This window comes from Nanorana parkeri, unplaced genomic scaffold (genome assembly GCF_000935625.1).
Source record: "Nanorana parkeri isolate BGI_ZX_2015 unplaced genomic scaffold, ASM93562v1 scaffold655, whole genome shotgun sequence".
In the NCBI taxonomy this organism is placed as follows: Eukaryota; Metazoa; Chordata; class Amphibia; order Anura; family Dicroglossidae; genus Nanorana; species Nanorana parkeri.
In genome coordinates, this window is record NW_017306923.1 from 795,514 (window position 1) to 816,315 (window position 20,802).

The window sequence follows — 20,802 nt, forward strand, 5'->3', positions numbered from 1 at the left end:
CCTCCGTGTAGTTGAAATGCGAGTGAATAGCACAGCGCTCGTCTGCTCGGGCCGAGCAAGCAGCGGGTGTTCACAAAGTTCTCATTGCCCGTGCCGTTTTAGAAAACTAGACAATGGGTGACTCGGAGGAGCTGGAAAAGTTTCTGTCTTCCTTTTTCGGATGAAGACATTGAGATGTTCCCTACAAATGAGGATTTTTTCCGTGCGGGGAGGTTGGGAGGAGAGAAGGGAGAAGATCATTTAACATCTGGCGGTTTATGTGCGACAACGATAAAATCAGCCAGCTGTCACCTTCTGAGATACGGGGATGTTGCTGAAAGAGAATCTGTCGTCCTTCCTGTGCATTCACTTCAGTGTGAACAATGGGAGGCGGGTCGGAAGTTTATTAAAGGAGAACTATGCGGTCAGGGCTTTTCCCCATAGTTCTCCTAAGGGTAATGGGAGGACACAAACTAGCGTCCTCCCCGTCATCCAAAGTTCAGTATACCGCGAGCTGTAGCTCACAGTATACTGAGACCGCCGCACCCGGAACGGATCCCGACATTACTGTCTGGATCCGCCCAGCTGCGTGATTGACAGCTCGCTCTGCCTATCTAGAGGCAGAGCCAGCTGTACCCGCCCCCTCCCTCTCCGTTCCGCCAGTTAGCGATGGGGGGGGGGGGATACCTGCAGGGAGCTGGATCTCTGCACTGATCTGACGTGGATGGATCTCTGCACTAATCTGTAATTGCCTGCAGACCGGCCACTGCATTTATAGCCATTGTTCCGGAGGGACGTACCAGTACGTCCTCCCATGCTCACGCCCTGTGTGTGCAGAAGCCACTGCTCCTGCTGTCATTATACAGTGGAGAGCTTTGGACAGGGGAAGCGATCGCATGGCGGTGTTTACATTGCCATGTCCTCCCCTTCCTCTTACAAACGAGGAAGGGGAGTGTAAAGTAACTAATGAATGGGTGAGTCATCCATTCATTACTAGTGAAAACAAGCTGCAGCAGCAGTAATAAAGTATAGTAATGTTTTTAACTCTTTCATCCCCTCTCCTCTACAATGTATGTCAGCTCCATTATTTATATATATATATATAAAGCAACCCCCCCCCAACACACACACACTTACCTGAATTCTTACCTGCCTTGCCTTCTCCCCGTAGGCTGCTTTTTCTTTTTTCCAGCATGGCTCCACTCGCACAGTGTCATCCATTCACAGATCATTTACGGGATCTGTGAATGTTTAGAGTACAAGTCCCACAGTGGCAGAGGGACTGAAGCTCTCACCGCACTTGTAGTCCAATAATACTTCGTCCCGTCCCTTAGCTGAAAATCCGTACCAAGCTACGGGCATGGACGAGAGGAAGAGTCTGCAGGAGCCCAGAGCATTGCACCTGCCACCCACTGATCGCGGTCGCAATGCTTCGCAGGCTCAAATGCAAAAAAACCCAAATGCACATTTTTTTCTTTTATTAATGTGCGTGTATTTATTGATTTTAGTTTTTGTGTTTTTTTCTTTTGCCCGAACAGCAATATTAATTTTGCTAGTGTAGGGAAGGACCCAAACTTGTCAAGTTGTGACTGAAAGAGGTGTCCCCATTGGAAGATTTCCCCCCATTCCCGTCTTATAGCTGATCCCCGGGATAAGCAGATATTGTCTAAATGCAGCCATTTAAATTCTTACTGTAATGTTGGTGTGCTTTGTGGAGGTTTGTAGATTCTCACTTTGGTGCTTACCTGTATATTAGGCACTATGGTCATTACACATCCCAAGGACTGCTGGGATAAGATCCATTCCTTTTCATATTTAGTATTTTTATTTTCATTAAGATTTTGTCAAAGAACAAAGGAAATCAGTACAATACATTGCTCATAACGCAGGGCTGATGAATATTCCCAGAAAAAGAATAACATATTGTTTACGGTATCGAAAAACATACGGATAAACAAATGAGGAGAATAGGGAAGGAAAGGAGAACGAGGAAGAGAGATATATGGTTCTGGGTGCAGAGCAATACCGAAAAAAAACTGTGGTGTGATAGGGTAGTGAAGTGGTGGGAACGGTGGGATCTCCACTCATATTTCGTTTTTTTATTTTTTAAGGGGGTCCCCAAGGCCCCGGCACAGAACACAAATACTAATCTCTGAATAAAGGGAAAAGTTCTTATATTTTCTTTTCAGTTTGAATGTAATACCACATTATGGCCACTAGATGAAGCTGAGCAGCATATGTGGTATTTATTGCCGGTACTCCTGAGCTCCATCTAGTGGCCATAATGTGCTATTAGTATATTTTCTTTTAATGTTGAATATGATGTAATACCACATTATGGCCACTAGATGGAGCTGAGGAGTACAGGAAATAATAACTTCCTTCATATGCTCCTCACCTCCAGCTAGAGGCCATAATGTGGTATTACATTACACTCAAACTGAAAAGAAAATATATTAGGAATGTTCGTTTTTGCCTCTATTCGCACAGCACGAACGTTCAGAGATTTGCAGGGTGAATGCCTCTGTGAATGCCTTATTAATAGATCCCTTAGTCTTGCCCCTAATATGTTGGTGGTCCTTGGAAACAGCTGACAATTACCAGGTATTGCTCCGTTCTTTAATGAAGGATTTTGCCAGATTGATTAGGATTTTGTTTGCGTCTGGTTGGCCTGTCATCTGACTGTGGAGTGTTCTTGTCTTTTCTATACACAGCGGCGGCGGAGGAATGCAGTCTGGTGTTGCCCTTTTCTTGCAGGCTATTTATAGAGACCGTCTGGCTTGTATATGAAGTCACAGAGACCTGAACAGGAGCTTCCTAATAATAAACAATTCTCTTCCAAACTTAGGTGCCTCTCGCCGTCTGTGCTGGTGGAGGAGTTCAGGGACGGGGGTCTGTGCCGGTGGAGGAGTTCGGGGACTCCATAATCTATCGGCTTTCTCTCTTTGTCTAGTTCTTCTCGTAGCCTTTGATTACCCAGAAGAAAGGCTGTTTGTAGTCAGTCACTGTTTATTTTTTGGGCTGAATTACTTCTTTTATCTTTGGCTACAATGTGGCCGTGTGTGCGTTCTGTGTACATTTATATGTCTCAGATACAACACCAAACAGATTCAGCAAACACGAAAAATAAAAAGCAAATACTTGAATCTATTATTTTTTTCTTGGGAGGTGCGGGCTGAATGATGCCGGGGCGGGCTGAATGATGCCGGGGCGGGTTGAATGACCCTGAGGTGGGCTGTCATGTAAAACCTGTTAGAAGCCCGGTACTGCCTTTTTACTTTTTCACATGCTGAGCAATTTATTTTTGCAGTAATAAGAAAGGTTCGGGTTCCAACTCCATCATTTAACGTTTTGGATAGATTTGGAGATCCCATTACTCTGGGTTTCTTTGTTCTGGTGACCATTGTCATCAGATCAGAAAGTTTTGGGAGATCGAAGGCCCGGCTCCAGGCAAAAATCGCATTTTAATTGTGCACAAATTATCTTTCTGATTAGCGTTGTTCATAACCCTTCCCGCAGTGTAATCTCTCATACTCACACTTTGCTCTCTGCACAATGCCTTTTCCTGCCTTTGGGGACCTAGCACTTTTTCCCCACTCATCTCTTTGGGTTTGGTCCCCTCACCATCCTCGTGTATGTAGGTACCATGCGTCTGAAACTGATGTGGGAGGACCCCATCACTGCAAGAGTCACCACCACTACCAATGGGAAGAGTTACACAACCAGTGATATGGACACCTGAAGAAGGACCCCGCCGGATGTAAACAGAAGACGCAGCTTTACCAATTATCATTGGAACAGGGGGTGAGGGGAAAGTTTCCTATGTGGGCATCTGTTCCAGTGAGGACAAAGAGGGGATTTGCACTCCGTTTAGAGAGATTTACTCTCTCGTGCTTTTGTTTTGGTTTTTTTAAGACCGGAAATGAGGAAAAATCTGTCCAATGGAACCCTCTGCCCCCTATTTTGGCCAGACCGATTTATTATTCAGGCCTGTCTGCTAGCTCAGCGTTTCACTTTCCACACTCAGTGTTGGAGATAATATAAATACAGATACCAGGACCTATATTAGGAGTATTTGAAGGTACATATGGTGATATTTCATAAATATCTGTCTTGAGTTTCCAATCACGCAATGAAGTTGTTAACGGTCATCACAGGGATAAAACTAACCCCCACCCCACTCTGATTTCTGGCCCCAAAAACTTACCTAGATGCCAATTGTTTTTGTTGAAAGCCAGAATCACATGATCCCCTGTGCCAATTCTACTCTCCGCCCTTCATTTACATCGGGCAAGGTCCTTCTTGTGGTGTCCACATCACTGTGTGACGAAGACACTGCCCATTGATTGTCCCATGGCAAGCTCCGGGTAAGGAGTGACATCATTACAAGGGGACCGGCCGGCGAGGAAACCATTTGCAGTGCTTGATTAGCATTAGCATAAGTTGCTTCACAGGGTATGAAAAAATAAAAAACCTGCAAGTTGTGTTCAGGGGGAGGTGGCAGGAAGGGGTGGGGGAGGGTCATATTATGTCTGGAGAAGGGGGCTTTAATTATATTAGAATTCATTTTGGAACAAAGGAAAAACAAAGCTCTGTCTTCTGCGACTGTTAGTGGCTTGATTTATGACGCACAGCCTGTGGCATGCAGAATCTGTTCCTTCTGCCCGGGCGCATGCTCCAAATATTTATATGAAAGCTTTTGTTTATTGCAGTTTGGTGCCAAGATTGGAACGCCAACATAAAGAGACCATTTGGCCCAGCATGAAGCTTGTTCTTTCTCCGATCTGACAAATACGATTGTGTTTTGCTTTACAGTTTGTTTAAAGGGCTGTTATTAGACCGTGTTGCAATGGCTGTGCGGTGCGTCAGCCACTTGTGTGATAAGCGTAAGTTGTTCTCGAACGACGTAGAGTGCAAGCTGATCTCCTACTAACGATCTCTTCGCGACAGATCCCCGGCGCCTGGAATGTTTGGGAGCGGGAGGGAGGCTTGTTTAACATGATAGTTTTCATGTCGTTTTTTTACCTTAATTTTAGGTTTGCGCGAAACTGGAAATAAATGTTTCAAGTCAACTGATTACTTATGTAATATAAGATACACTGCCTGGCCAAAAAAAAGTCACACACTCTAATATTTAATTGGACTGCCTTTAGCTTTTGATTACGGCACACATTCGCCGTGGGTTCGTTTCCATAAGCTTATTCAATGTCACAACATTTATTTCCCATCCAGAGTTGTATTAATTTGTAAAGTCTTCTCCAGCACATCCCAAAGATTCTCAATGGGGTTAAGGTCTGGACTCTGTGGTGGCCAATCCATGTGTGACAATGATGTCTCATGCTCCCTGAACCACTCTTTCACAATCTGAGCCCGATGAATCCTGGCATTGCCATCTTGGAATATGCCCAATGTGCCATCAGGGAAGAGAAAATCCATTGATGGAGAAACCTGGTCATTCAGTTTATTCAGGGAGGCAGCTGACCTCATTTTTTGGAGACATAACGTTGCTGAACCTATACTTGACCAACTGAAGCAACCCCAGATCATGGCACTTCTTGAAATCCAGGTGGTGACTTTTTTTTTTTTTGGCCAGGCAGTGTATATCTTTAAAGGGACCCTATAGCTAAACCAGCCGTTCAAGAAATAGCTGATGTAAAAGCATCGGTAAAGTCAAGGAAATCGAAAGAAAGGAATTATATCTTTTGGGTAATATAAGCCTATAAAAGCCACCGTTATACAAATTAAGGTTTGGTAAATAGGTTTAAAGCCACACTCCGGGCAAAATGATCATTTACACACCACACTGGGTGCATAGATTATAATGAAAAAGCTGGATGTTATGAGCAGAGAGTGTCTGCAAAGTGTACAAATCTTACCTTGCAGCACGCCGTCTCCGGCATACAATGCTGAACTTTCACATCCCCGCCCCTTCCTCTCCTCCAATCACAGATAGTCTTGCATTCTTTGAAAAAATACAAGACATTTGTGAATGGACGATATTGAGAATGGGGGCTGGTGATATACTGTTGTTTATTTACTGCTCCAGTTGCATCTCTACTACTCTCCAGTGCCCGCAGGTCCATCGTTGTGTGCAAGGGGGGTGTGTTAGTAACCTTCTAAACACGGCTGTACAGACACAGCGTCCTGTAGCACCAGGGCTGGCTGGGGTGCGTGGCGATTCAGCCGCCTTCTGACCACGGGAATACGGGCACAGTTACAAACTGACCACATTAAAGGGGAACTTTACCCATATCTTTGAAATGACGTCAAACACACCTTTAGAAATGTTTAGTGATGACAATCTACAAACACTTCTAGATAATTGCCGGCTTTGTATTCTCTGCATACCTTATTTTCCTTTTCCTCCCCATTCTTCTCACAGCAGCCATTTTTACTAAGGGCAGGTTACTATATCTCCCTTTACACTGGCACATGCGACTAGGACATGTGACCATGCACATCATCTCAAAGGAGGAAAATGCCTTTCCCTGAGATCTGAGATAACAGATGAGATTTCTAGCAATGCTCTGCTGATGTAACTTTCCCAGGATGCAACGCTCGGGCACAGATTACATCACTAATGCCCAAGAGGACCAGGAAGCAAAAGAAAAATATGTTTAATGAATGTAAGATGTTTTTATATCAGCATGCAGAGCTGCATGCGGAGGTGATTTTTAGTGAAAGGGGCTAAAGGTCTGCTTTAAGATGTATCTGTGTCTAGCGTGGTCAGAAGCCGGACGATGGCAATGGGCAGAATCACCAGATTTTTTTTGCCTTTTAGGAAATAAAAAGAACTCACTAAATACATTTGGGGACAAAGGAATATAATCCCCAACTATGTACATTTTAAGGTTTACATACACTTTAAGGATGACACCCATTCTTACCGATAGACAGTTTTTGACTAATGTGCTAAGATAGAGGAGCTTTTTTGCCAGCATTGCCTGTGGTCTCCCGGCAGTTGATCTTTTCCCCATTACATACTTATCATGCCGCCTTCTGCACTGTGAAGGCCATTTTGCTATAATCAGCGTTCCCCCCCTGATGTCTGGTGATCTGATGACTCTGGTGGGGTAATGATGAAGCCGCAGAAGAGGTGGAAGAAGCACAGATCCTTAAAATGATTGCAGCAGAAGCAGGGAGATCCTTGCTTTGCAGGTCCTCGGGTACGGCTTCCTCTCCAGCAAGGAGAACATTGAACAGCACAGTAGTGACATCACCAAATCGGGCAAGACTGTCGGAGACAGCAGTGCCTGAGATGTCACACTGCAGATATACGGTTATAAGTCTATATAACAGGAGCATCCAAGTGCTGGCAGTGCACTGCTGTTTTTTTAGAATTCATTTTTCAGATACTGCTTAGGCATAATTAACGTTTCAGAAGCTCTCTATAAGATGAGTGTTTACATTTTCAGCTTCGGTCCACTTTAATACAACCTGACCTTAAAGAAGAACTCTAGGCAGAAAATCGTAACCCTTGCAAGGGCGGTGGCACCACTGCAAGGGTTAGGATTATTTCTGCCCGGAGTTCTTCTTTAAGCACCCACATCCTTCCTCATCTTTAAAGGCTCCCTATCGCCACAAAAATAGTATTCTGGTAACTTTATGTGCAGCATACCTCCAATGATTGTATTCTGTATATGCATTTGTGTTTTTGTTTTTATTTTACAAACCTTTATTTATATTTCTATAAACATTTTACAGCCAATGTGACTCATTGTTGTTGCTCTTCTCTCTCAGGTCCAGTAAGACGATGAATCTCTGTTCTAAGTGTTTTGCGGGTAAGTACCTTTCTATAGTTCCCTATCTACTCTTATCTGTTCTTTCTCTACATCCCCGGTACATTCTGTGACATTTACTGGCTCACTTGTAATAATTCAAGAAGACTGAGCCGATCGCATCAGTTTCTGTACCAAAGGAGCTTACATTGTAATGCCCCCATCATATGTACACTTGTATAAACACTCAGTCTGCCCAAACTAGTTGTACTATGGGAATATTTTTTGGGGTTAGGGGAGGAAATTAGAGTATTTGGAGGAATCCGGCATAAACCCAGAAATATGTGCCAATCCTATGCACTGTCCTTGCTAAGAATTATACCAGGTCCACAGTCCTGAAAGCTTCAGTAGTAAGCTACCACACTGGCCACGATGACTTCCAGGTCCAGGTTGGTTGTTTAATAACAGGGGTTTAGAACAAATTCCAGTGAAGGGTTCTGTTAATACTACTGCATACAAATACATTTTAGACAGTTATGCTCTTCCAACCTTGTGATAACAGTTTGGTGAAGACACTTTTCAGTTCTAGAATGACTGTGCCCCGTGTACAAAGCCAGATCCATAAAGACATACTGTAGTTGACGAGTTTGGTGTGGAGGAACTTGAGTGTGCTGGACAGGCTGTGGGCCCTATCAAACATCTTTGGGATAAATTGGAAAGCTGATGGCGAGCTAGGTCTTATCCAACACCAGTTTCCTGGACAGAGTCCTGACCTCAACCCTATGGAACACCTTTTGGGGTGATTTGGAATGCCAATTGTGAGCCAGGTCTTCTCATCCAGCATCAGTACCTGACTTCACAAGCAGAGTGGAGGCTGTTATGAAGTCAAGAAGAGGGGCAACCCCATATTAATGATCATTGTTTTGGAAAGGGATGTCCAATCCAGCTCCATAAGGACATAGTTGGAACAGTTTGGTGTGGAGGAACTCCAGTATCCTGGACAGTGTCCTGACCTCAACCCTACTGGACACCTTTGGGGTGATTTGGAATGCCGATTGTGAGCCCGGTCTTCTCATACAACATCAGTCCCTGACCTCACAAATGGCCACAAATTCCTACAGACACGCTCCAAAATCTTGTGGTGACCCTTCCCAGAATAGTGGAGGCTGTTTTAGCTGCAAAGGAGGGCCAGCTTCATATTTATTGCCATGGGTTTGGACAATCATGTCCAATAAGATCATATAGATGTGATGACAAACGTTTGGATATGTAATGTATAAAGATGCCATAGACCACCTCATCTTATTCTAGTATCTGGCCAGGACATTTAATGACAAAACAATTCTTCTCCCTTCTTAACTCCGTATTTATGGCCATGGGTTTGGAATATTATGTCCAACAAGATCATATAGATGTGATGACAACGTTTGGATATGTAATGTATAAAGATGCCATAGACCACTGTATTTTAGTATCTGGCCGGGATTTTTAATGACAAAACAGTTCTGCTCCATTCCTGTGCTAGTAAATGGCCACTCGCATAGTTTCCTGTGCACTCATATACTATAGCGCAGTGTAGACAATGTCCCAGAACTTTCCCTGCCACGTCACGCTCCTGCCACTGCCTATCTTTCTCATTGTCCAGCTCGAGCTCGTTAGCGTTTTCACAAATGGCCTGCTGGTTATGAAGAAGTTTCTAGTTAATTGGTGTGCGTTTATCTTCTCATTATCTGTTATTGATGTGTCCACGGACGTCTTCTCCAGTCTGTTGTTATCATAGACAATCCACTGACACGTCTTCCTGTATTAATTAGTGGAGCGCACAGACATTCAGCAGATAATGGCCAGGCATGACCCAAGCAACGCGCATATGGCAGACAATTATCATTCAAGCTTAGGGGTCATCTGAGTTTTACCTGTGTTATTAAATTTATACATGGCTTGTGTGCACCCCACTGTCAACTGTTACTCTGCAACAATTGGATTATAGAGATCTGGAATGGCCCATATGTATTTGTATTAAACCAAACTGGCTAAGTATTTTGAAAGAGAGCCATGTGCATGTAATTCAGAACCTGAGATTTTTGCTTTAGTTGGTAATGCATAGACATGTCATGATTTAAAAAAAAAAAAAAAAACTGAGCCCAGTGCACCTCCCCCAACTCCCGTGCATCTTCCCCCAACTTTTCGCTTGGGATTGATAACACAACCATCCAACCCTCCTCCATGCCAAGGTGCTAGGTGTCATCCTTGACTCGGACCTCAACTTTCTTCCCCACATCCAATCACTATCCAAACCCTGCCGTCTTCACCTTCGTAACATCTCCATAATACCCCCCTTCCTCACCAATGAAACCGCAAAATTACTCATACACTCACTTGTTAGCTCTCGTCTTGACTATCGCAACTCCCTCCTCATTGGCCGACCTACACAGACTCCCCTCCCCTTCACTCTATCATGAATGCACCTGCTAGACTCATCCACCTAACCAACCGCTCAGTTTCTGCAACACCCCTCTGCCAATCCCTCCACTGGCTTCCACCCCACCCCCCCTGCCAATCCCTGCACTGGCTTCCAATAGCCCAAAGGCTCCAATTCAATGGGAAGCGGCTATCTTGCTCTGCAAAATGTCAACTGGATGTAATCAGTTATGCAAAAGAGCATGGAAAATATTGATTTCTGAATTTTGGGTAAGAAAAGTCAGGGGCGGTCCTATACATGGGGGCGTCTTATAGATGGAAAAATACGGTACACTGTCTTCATTAAAAAAAGAATACATTGAATGATGCAGTAATGAGTAAAAATCTGCCTTTTGTATCTGCCTGCCAGATATGACGTCTATCTGTCAATATATGTACATCACTGTGCTGCAGTTCAGGTGATATGGTGGACATTTCTACAGACAATGCTGCTGATGTGATGCGATTGGGGGTCTTGCCCCCCCCACTATTCCAACTTCACAAATACACGCATTTCCATTCACTGTCAAATTACTGCTAAATAGCTAAAATCCCACTTAATTCCCGTGCAACGCTGAATCTTAATGGCTCGCCAGTGCCAAGTATCAGCGAAGGCTTTTATTTGTCATTATAAAAAGCAGTGAAACTGTGTTGTCTCCGGGTTCATCCGATTCCTTCCATCTCCAGGAGTGCATTCAACTACCTGCTATGACCTTAGGATTCTCCGGCAACAATAAGAGTACAAATGCAAGCCTGGTCAATAATGTAAAAGATGGCGGATAAGTATACTCTGAGTGCACTTATCCCTCTCTGGGTCTCCTCAGATTCTTGGAGTAGAACATTTTTACCGCCAGTTTTCACCATGCGGTCAGCCAAACATTGCACAACTCTTCAGATTCTTCTCAATATTTCACGTTCACCCGTCACATATGTGGCCCAAACGCTGCTACATATTGATGGGGTCACTAGGGCTGCAACCAACTGTCAACTAGGGCCATCAACTATTCTCATTATCGATTAGTTGGTTGGATCCCCTAGGTCTCTCCTCCTTGCTGGGAGGAGTGCACAGCAAGCAGTGGGCAGGTGCAAAAGCCAGCCTGCTATTGCAATTTGAAATGGCCAATAGCAGGCTTGCTATTGCCCCAGTCCACTACCTGCTGTATTTACATTCAGCTGCAGTCTGCGGAATCTTGCCACTGGCAGCCGTCATTCCCTGGCTAAAGCTATTCAAACACCATGTGCTTACACTACAATTATAAAAAAAAAAACATTTATAAAAGGTGGGAAAAAAGTCAATTTTGGTTTCGGCTTGACAAATTCTGCTGCAGGAGGTGGGTTGCAGTGCCATTCATTTCGATGGCACCCCAAATGCGCCTTCCACCCACAGTGTGATTGGCCGCACTGGAACGCACGGTACCGCAATTCTGAGCGTTCCAGTGCAGTGCGATTGCAAAAAATTGTGCGTGCAGTTTTATTCTTTGTAACACTGTATTTGTGTATTTTATTTTAAATGAAGGATGGTATTTATTTAAATGTTTTTTTCTCCGATTAATCGGAAAAAAATCGATGAAAATAATCATCAGTTGCAGCCCTAGAGTTCACTTATGCTTTAAAGCAGAGGCACCATCTGTCATAGAAGTCATAGAAAGGAAAGCCCAAGACGAGACTGGTCCCTTCTCTACTTTGTCTAAATATTTTGACCAAAGTTCCCTTTAAAGACAAATTGCGGACCAGGAGAAATATTCTGCTTTGCTTCTTTTTAGAGAAGACCAATGGCATAAAAAGACAGATGGTCAAGAGCTGAAAATATATGTTTATTTCCTCATGAAACGTAAGCCACTGCATTTTGGAAGAAATTGTTCCCTTTGCCAGGGCTTGAAGGGTTGACAGAGGCAGACTGGTGAAAGGGTTAAAAGGTATTACAAACAAGTACTTCATAAGCTGGGTCTTACTGCAATAACAACCAGCTGCTGAATACTGCTTCCATAACCAGATCCACTGTGATATTCTTCAACATTCTGCCTCATTTTGGGCTTTTATCTAACAGGGTGGTGCTTCCTTTTCTTTTTTCCCCCATGGATCCTAGCTGGGGCAGCCTGTCTCTCGAATTCTGCAGTTGTGCTCCTACATTACTATTATACAGGATTTATATAGCGCCAACAGTTTGCGCAGCGCTTTACAATATAAGGAAGACATTACAATCACAATACAATTCAAGACAAGATGGTAAGGAGGGCCCTGCCCCCGAGGGCTTACAATCTAAAAGGGAGGGGCAAATGATACATGAGAAGGTAGCTGTGTGGGGATGAAGTATTTGAGAATGTGATGGATAATGCATAGTGATTGGCTTGTGCTGTTACCGCCACTCAACTAGACTTTTATAGAGGACCCTATTTGGCATATCGTTTTAAATGTGAAGAAAAAAGAAAACAGCCATCTTATTTGTTTCCTGAACTAGACCAGCTAGACGGTCAACTATGGATCGGTTAGTTTTGTTCCCACCGGATGCGAAACTGTACAAGCATTTCGTATCACTGAGGCAGGCATTGGCTGATGTCCCGACAGATTGCTCTCTATATTACAGTCTAATTCTGCATATATTGCGCGCCTAAACCCTTCATTTGTGCGGTTTGTTTCACCGTGTTTTTGTAATCCGTTCGGAATGTAATGAGCTGCGTGCTCCAGAGACCTGGCTTTACCTCGCCAATTAGAACAAGTGGTTACCGAGACGGCGCATTTTAAATAAAACATGGCACTGCTGAGTGGAGCCGCCGGACCTTTGGGAATAAGAGAAGTGTTCTCCTTAACCCCGCTCACTCGGAGCTGTCTGTCTGATGATGACCAACGGGAGAGACTTGGCGCGAAGCATGGCGACACATTTACTGCCAAGACATACCCCAGAGAGCACAGACTCCACTACGGGGTTCCCTTATCAACTTCTGTACTTATTGTAAGGATTCAATTGAAGCCAGGATGTAGTAGTCTAGAGCTGAAGATGCAGGCCTTGTACCTACAATGATTGCTCTAGTTTTCAATGGTACTCTCTGTGTCCTCATTTTTCCTCAAGCTGGCCAGGCTTTGGTCAATAGTGCATGCCCACTTGCAGATGCAGAAGGGTCTGTCCGTCTGGCTAAGAGCCAGGTAATGCCCACAACAAAGATGGCGTGGATCAGCCTGACACCCATGTGATGTCGTCTGGAAATCCTATACCTGACTGCACTTTGAAACAACTTGCCCTTATCCTTGTTGCCCACATTTCTCTCTGTCTAAAGCACCCCCACCCATGCCTACAAGGTTGATCCACCTGGAGATGATCTCATAGAGGTTTATTGGGGTGCAAAAAAGAATTTACCTGTGTAGCTCCAGCCTAATGAGGTGGCTGCCAGTGATTAAAATTGCCCATGTTGCTTCAAGCAGACCTTGCACGGAAATGCAGCCCCTCCCATGTAAAAACACTTACAGGGTTATTCACAAAAGGGTGAAGGGTTTGGAGAAGGCCGGAGAAGTGAACAATCTAGGCCAAGATAGCCGGTTTGGAAAACATTTCCAATTCAGCTCACTTTCCAGTTCAGCTATGTAGTCCTAGATTGTTCATGTCTCCAAACTCTTCACCCCTTTGTGAATAACCCTGTAAGTGAAAAAGTAAAGCAATAAATTAGGGCTGGTAATGATTACAATTTTCGTGTTCGATTAATCAAAAAATGTTTTAATCGATTAATTATAACGCACATACAGATCCAACTACATTGGCCTATACACATACAGCACAGCAATGAAGTAATAAAATGAACTAGGATCACACTAATCCAGCACGTTATTAATCTCACGTGCCACACTCAATATGGCCGCCGCTTGAGTGGGGCAACTCAGAATAATAATGTTCTGGATTAGTGTGATCCTAATTCATTTTATTCATTGCTGTGCTGTATGTGTATAGGCCAATGCCTTGGCTGGCGCTCATGCAGAAAGTTTCTTGGGCAAACTCACCGGCCCAAGTGGCTCCGCCGGCTCACGAAGGGGGGAGGAGTCCAGTGATGTCACGGACATCGACGTCACGGGACTCCTCTTCCCTTCGTTAGCTGTCACGGACATCGACGTCACCGGACTCCTCTTCCCTTCGTTAGCTGTCACGGACATCGCCGTCACCGGACTCCTCCCGCTTCCCTTCGTGGCTCCCACTTGGGGAAGGGGGGGAGGAGTCCGGTGACGTCGATGTCCGTGACGTCACCGGATCGCCGACAGGACTCCCGGAAAACGGCGTAGAGGTGAGTAGGGCTGCAGCTAACGATTATTTTCATAATCGATTAGTTGGCCGATTATTAAGTTCGATTAATCGGTTAAACATTGGAAAACATAGCTGAGGATCCCAAATCTCATGAGAAAAGGAGTGTTTGAAAATTTGGGATCCTCCGCTTTTCCAGGATGCCGCAGTAAGACCCATCAACATAACGACCCTGTATGCATACTGTGTGCGTCCACAGCCCCTCATCTGTCCCTGTACAGAACGCCCAGATGTGCGGGTATTTGTGTAGAACCCCAACAGCCTGCCATCGAGTTGTACAGGCTGCTGCCCATGGCTGTACGGAACACTTGTCCTGGACACAGATGTATCGGATGGTTGTTAGGAATGGCGTATGACTATTCACGCCATTGTGGATGAGCTCATAAGGATAACAAACCATTATGTGTCCAGCTCATGCCGCAATTAGCTTGGAAGTAGGGTGAAACTGAAACCAGGGAACACATGGACCTCCTTTTTCACAGGCTCAAAATCCAGACAGATCAGAAGACAAAGATTTTGCCTTTTTATGAGTATTTAGTGGTTAGGGCAGCTAGCTAGGTGAGCAAGGACATCAGGATTTAAATTAGAGGCATTCAGCAAGGTAGGTTGTGTCTTCCGAGCCTGGCTTCATGAGAAAATGTTCATGTCTGGAGATTCAGAACACACCTAATAAAGAGAAGAGATTCTTTTGGTGGCATCCAAACTGAAAATCCTCAGGAGACGATGATTTCCTATTCGCTTTTTCCATTTCAGATATAGCAAGGCAGTGATTGCGTGTTGCCGGGTTGAACCCACCATGGGCCTTTCTTCTCCCTGGGGGGGGCTCCGTTGCTGCTCTGAAGTCAGAATTCCTCATTAGCCGAATCTCCGAGCTCATTGTCTTACATATCATTTCAATATTCCATGAATAATAACCAGTCTCTATATCCCGGCTAATAAGGCTCCACTGAGCCCCCTCCATGGATACAATCCTCCGTTCACTCCTCAATTACTATTGTTACTCCCTGATTATCCCTAGTACTCCTCATGGCAGCCAAGCTTGTAACATAAACTATTTCCTTAAAGGAGAACTATGAGGTGAGTGAAATTCACTCTTCCTCATAGAGCAGACGTGTGACAATTAAACTGCCACACGTTGGCTCTATTGATCGGGAAGTGGGCGAACACATACCGTCGCTCACTCACTTTCCGATCATCTCCCTGCAGAGAGCCGTGACTGTCAGTCACGGCTCCCTGTAGAGATTCCCCTCACCGATCCTCCAGCACTGACTAGAGGAACAGACGAGGGAGGGGGCGGGCACAGCTGGCTCTGCCTCTAGATTGACAGCGGGCTCTGCCTATCAGCCAGCTGGGTGGATCTTGACAGTATTGCCTGTATCCGTCCCGGCTGCGGCGCTCTCAGTATATAGCTGTGACTCTAAAGAGGAGAAGTATGGGATAAACTGTGTAAAATGGATTACCTTCGCTTTGGAGAGATTTCCTTTTGACTCCTGTTGTGTCTACAGGACAAAAACTTAAAGGGGGTCATTTATAAACCGTTCCCATAGCAAACAGCAGGGTCATCCCTATAATGGCGGTTGCATCAGCCTGCAACTCATTGGGTCCTTTCTGGTCCGTCCCGTCCCCAGCTCAGTGACGTCACTGGTTGCCAGTAACTGAGCAGGATGCTCTGGCTGGTGTCCCACCCAGCTCCTACCAACCAGTGACGTGTGCTTGGTGGGATGCCGGAGCCAGAGGTACCATCAGCACCAAACCCCTCCCCGGTAATGTGCATCACCAGCACCCTCCAGCCCATACACCCCCTCTCACCCTGATTTTCGGCAAAAAGTTCAGAAGAACAAATTAACTTCCGTAAAATCCCCATATGTGAAGTCCATTGAAATGAGTTTGAAAGTACCGGAGGATCTGCCAGTTCTTTGTTGATGATGCTACTTCTGTTGTCTTGCCTACAACCCTCTGTGTCCCCCATTGAGATACAGAATGGCTAAGTGCTGTCATCACCCAGAAGTTGTGTCAGGGGGAATGTTTCTTGTATATTGCCACTCCTACTGTAAGCAAAATCTGCGGTATGGTACACAGATGGGTTTTAACTAGGGATGCACCGATACCAGGAAGCCGGGCGGCGGGTAATGACGCAGCACCCGGCATTCTGATTGGCCGGGAGGCCAGCTTCATGCTCTCTTGTCATCTCATGTCATGGAGCCGACCAATCAGAAAGCAGGGCGCCGCGTCATTACACGGCACCCGGGTTCCATGATTGGCCAGCAAGACGGTTCCGGCTGGGTACTGGAGGCAGGCCACTCCTGGCTGGACATGCTGAGGTGAGAGGGGACAGACTTTCTTGTTAATCAGGAAGCCAGGTGGTAAGTTTTTACACGCCACCTGGCTTCCTGAATGGGACTTCCAGTACTCGGTAATTGGTATCAGCGAGTACCGAAAAAGAATTTATCACTCGGTACCAAAATACCGGTATCGGTGCATCCCTAATTTTTACCATTTCCTACGCTATCCAAAAGTAGGAGGGGTAGAAGAAAAAAATCTTGGCTTTAGATATAGTGTAAGAGGTGTATTTGTAAACAATTTGCAGAACTATTCACCCTGCAAATCTCTGTAAACTTTCGTTCGGTGCAAATGAAAGCAAAAAGGAGCATTCTATGTATATTTTCTTTTTAGGTGAATGTAATGTAATACTACATTATGGCCACTAGACGAAGCTGAGGAGTTTAGGAAATACTTCCTGTGCTCCTCCGCTCCAACTAGTGGCCATAATATGGTATTACATTCAACCTGAAAAGAAAATATACTAAAAACCTTATTTTTTTTAATCTATATTCACTCAGAACAAACATTTACAGAGATTCGCAGGGCGAAAGGCTCTGCAAATTGTTTACAAATAGACCCTTAGCGTGTGCATGCTAAATTAAGTCAAAATGTAGATCACTTAGACCTCTCAGATCACAGTACTCCCCCTGACAGGGCATTCATCTGCCTTTCTCCCCAGAAAGATTGGTGTTCAGCCATCATCCAGGGGGCATTGTCTACTGCTTAGAGATGACACAATCCTATAAATACTGGTGCCTGTGCAGAATTCAGAAATCTGACAGAGATCAGCCCCTGCTGCAGCCTCACACCTTGTGACTAACTACACAGTTACAATGCCTGCTCCACTGGGGGAGAGGAGACTGAGGAAATGCTTCCTTCTGCCTGCAGCTGGCTGCTCACTGGGGGAGGGGAGACTGAGGAAATGCTTTCTCCTGCCTGCAGCAGACTGATCACTGGGGGAGAGGAGACTGAAGAAATGCTTCCTCCTGCCTGTAGCAGACTGATGATATAATCTCCGCCTCGGCAAAGCCTCTGACTGTAGCTCAAGGCAGTGGCGTCACAAGGGGGGTGCGGCCCGCACCCGGGTGCCACTATTGGAGGGGTGACATCAAAATGACAGTCATTTTTGGTGTCACCCCCTATGAAAAGTCCGGCACTTGGTCACGGACGGTGTCAGGAGAGAGGAGGGGAACCGACGGCATACCTCATTCCGCCGGGTGAACGTCCCCTCTCATCACCAAGATGGCCGCCGGCAGGTGTCAATAAGACGATCGTGCCTGCGCGATGACGTCACGGCGGGGTGTCACCCGGTCTCAGCTCTGTGTGTCACCCGGTCTCCGCTCTGTGTGTCACCCAGCCTCGGGACACCACTGGCTCAAGGCTGACTTTTTAATGATGACAGGTGGAGAAGTGACACTGTTGCTGTACATTGTGACAGGTCAGGAATGTACTCCTTGTAAAGTGAATGAAACGCGCACTTTTAGAAGTTTATTTACTGGGGTCGAAATTAAACATTCTTTTTTCCAAGTAAATACCATTTCTGATGGTTTTACTTGTTTCCACATTTGCTGCAAGAATTTTCTTTCTACTCATTAGTCACATTTTCAGAAAGGTGAAGAGACTCCGGTGAGTTCTCATGGAAAGAACTTCCCGGCCGTTCTGGGGGCAATACAAGGACAGTACGGCCCCCCCGGCTCCAGGTGAGCGAGCTCAGTTTTGTACACGATGAAGGATTATCGAGCGTCCTCCGCGCTCCTCTCTGTACGGGGGGGCTCCATGTGATGTTTGCGCCCGCAGATAAGATTGATACGAGGGGTTCAGGCGGCTCTTTTCATCTTTCTTCTCGTCATGTTGACTGATGACAGCGAAGGAAGAAATTAGCTCGTGGTCCAAGGCTTGGCTCGGAGTCGGAATTTTAATACAATAGATTTTTCATAAGATGCTGTGCGCATTAAGACTGAAGCAACACTTCCAGCTAATAAGACGCAGGTCAGGGGGGGGGGCAGATGGGGGAGTTCGTGCGTCGCTGTATGTGTGACAGAGGCTGATGGCCGTAGCAATGTCACCCGTTTCAGCTCCCCGCAATGTACTGCAGACATCGGTGACCGGTAATGATATATCACTGCTGCGTCCTACGGGGATCTGTATGGAGGAACTCCGGCATGGGGTACCTTGCAAAAATACTTCAGCCCTACCCTAAAACTAAACTGATATACTTGTTTACAGCCGTCTCTGCACCATAGAAGCTTGCACTCTAATGTCCCATCACAGTCACACCCTCTTATTATACAGTTATATAGCTCTGATATATTCTGTAGTGCTGTACAGAGAAGCCAGTCACATCAGTCTCTGCACCAGAGGAGCTTACACTCTAATGTCCCATCACAGTCACACACTAGTATTATACATTTATATAGCTCTGACATATACCACAGTGCTGTACAGAGTACACTGAGCTGGACACATCAGTCTCTGCACCAGAGGAGCTTACACTCTAATGTCCACTCACAGTCACACACTATTATTATACATTGGTATAGCTCTGGCATATTCCATAGTGTTGTACAGAGCACTTTGAACCAGTCACATCAGTCTCTGCACCAGAGGAGCTTACACTCTAATGTCCCATCACAGTCGGGCACTATTATTATTATATAGCGTATTATATATTCCACAGTGCTGTACTGAGAACACCGAGCTATTCTCTTAACATTTGTTAGATTTTCTTGGCCTCGCCACGCTTCATATAGTACAAGTTGAAAAATGCTAATTTCCTAAAGCATGGCATTGAAATACTCGGTATCAGTAACAATACTTGTATCGGTAACAATACTAGTAGCGGTATCGGTGCATCCCCAGTGTCAATATATCCCTCCTGGTTCCTGGTGCTGAGATTGAATCAGCTGGGTGTTTGGTTCCTTCTAACATTTCTATCAGGAACCTGCGCTCATTCTTTAGGAACGCCCCTCATAATAATCACATCTACGGTACAGGGAGGTTCAGGCCCTAACCGCTCCTGATCAGAGCCATCAAGTCGCCTTTAATCCGGTGTTTATACACTGTCCTCCTATCGATCTTCGCCCTGTTCTCGGCGCTCCGTCAGTATAATGAGCTGCGCGCTATAATTCATGGCACCCCGTCACTTTTCTTGACGGGGCTCTTTTATAATGGTGATTATTCTTGAGTGCTTCATCAAAGATGGAGTTTGACCATCAGAACAAGCGTTTTTTATCAGGAGAAGGCCGGACCCTTCCGATCTCATTTGTATCTTTCTTGGTCTTGATTAGCATGGTTCCTCCGCCGCCGCCGCTTCTGGCGTGACGTCCCGTTAGCTGTAATATACGCGGGATCCGAATGAATTTGTCAAGGGCTTTATAGCTTTCTTGATGTATGGTACAACATTAATCCTGCCACGACAATATTGAGCCATTTGTCATCTCCCTTTGAATTAAGCCTGACGCGCTATTACGGGATGCGTTCCCTGCCGCTGGATCCGGACGGAGAAAAAAAAGGAGAGGATCCCCCTTCACGAAGAACATTAAAATGAATTGTAGGGTATCCAAGGTTTGGCTGAATGAAGTGGCCTCTTATAGAGAGATAATAATAGCCATTTATTTCTCCACTTCCTGTCTTGGCTGACTCCTGCGATGTTCAAGGTCGGTCGGGCGAGAAGACTTGTCCTACGTTGAATGTAACCTGGATGTTATTTCAGGCAGGCCTTGGACAATTTGCATTATTCCAGCTAGTAAAAGGTATGGAGAATAAAAACAATACAGGCACATGTTCCCATGTTTTATCCCTTTAAAAAAAATGATGCAAGTACAGAAAACAATATATATATTTTTTTTTGTCACCCAGAAATCTATCCTTGGTTTCCTGTTTGACCTGACAACAGTGGCTCTGCAGCATTGAAATCTTGATCAGCGTTGTCAGCCCTGCCTTTTAGATTACAGAACCCATGCCTCGCCCCGCTCTGTCAGACTCCACATGTCCATTTCTACCAGAAAAAAAATATAGATCTCCCTTTGATCCCCTGTCAGA

At 45.3% G+C, this 20,802-nt stretch overlaps 1 protein-coding gene across 1 annotated transcript in view; it reads left to right on the top strand.

Moving 5' to 3' along the window:
- The window catches only part of ZFAND3 (zinc finger AN1-type containing 3), a 138,495-nt gene that overhangs the window by 42,738 nt on the left and 74,955 nt on the right, over positions 1-20,802 (top strand). The window contains exon 2 of the mRNA XM_018563334.1: positions 7,720-7,760. Within this exon, the coding sequence (XP_018418836.1) occupies positions 7,720-7,760 (41 nt within the window). The remainder of the gene's footprint in view (positions 1-7,719; positions 7,761-20,802) is intronic.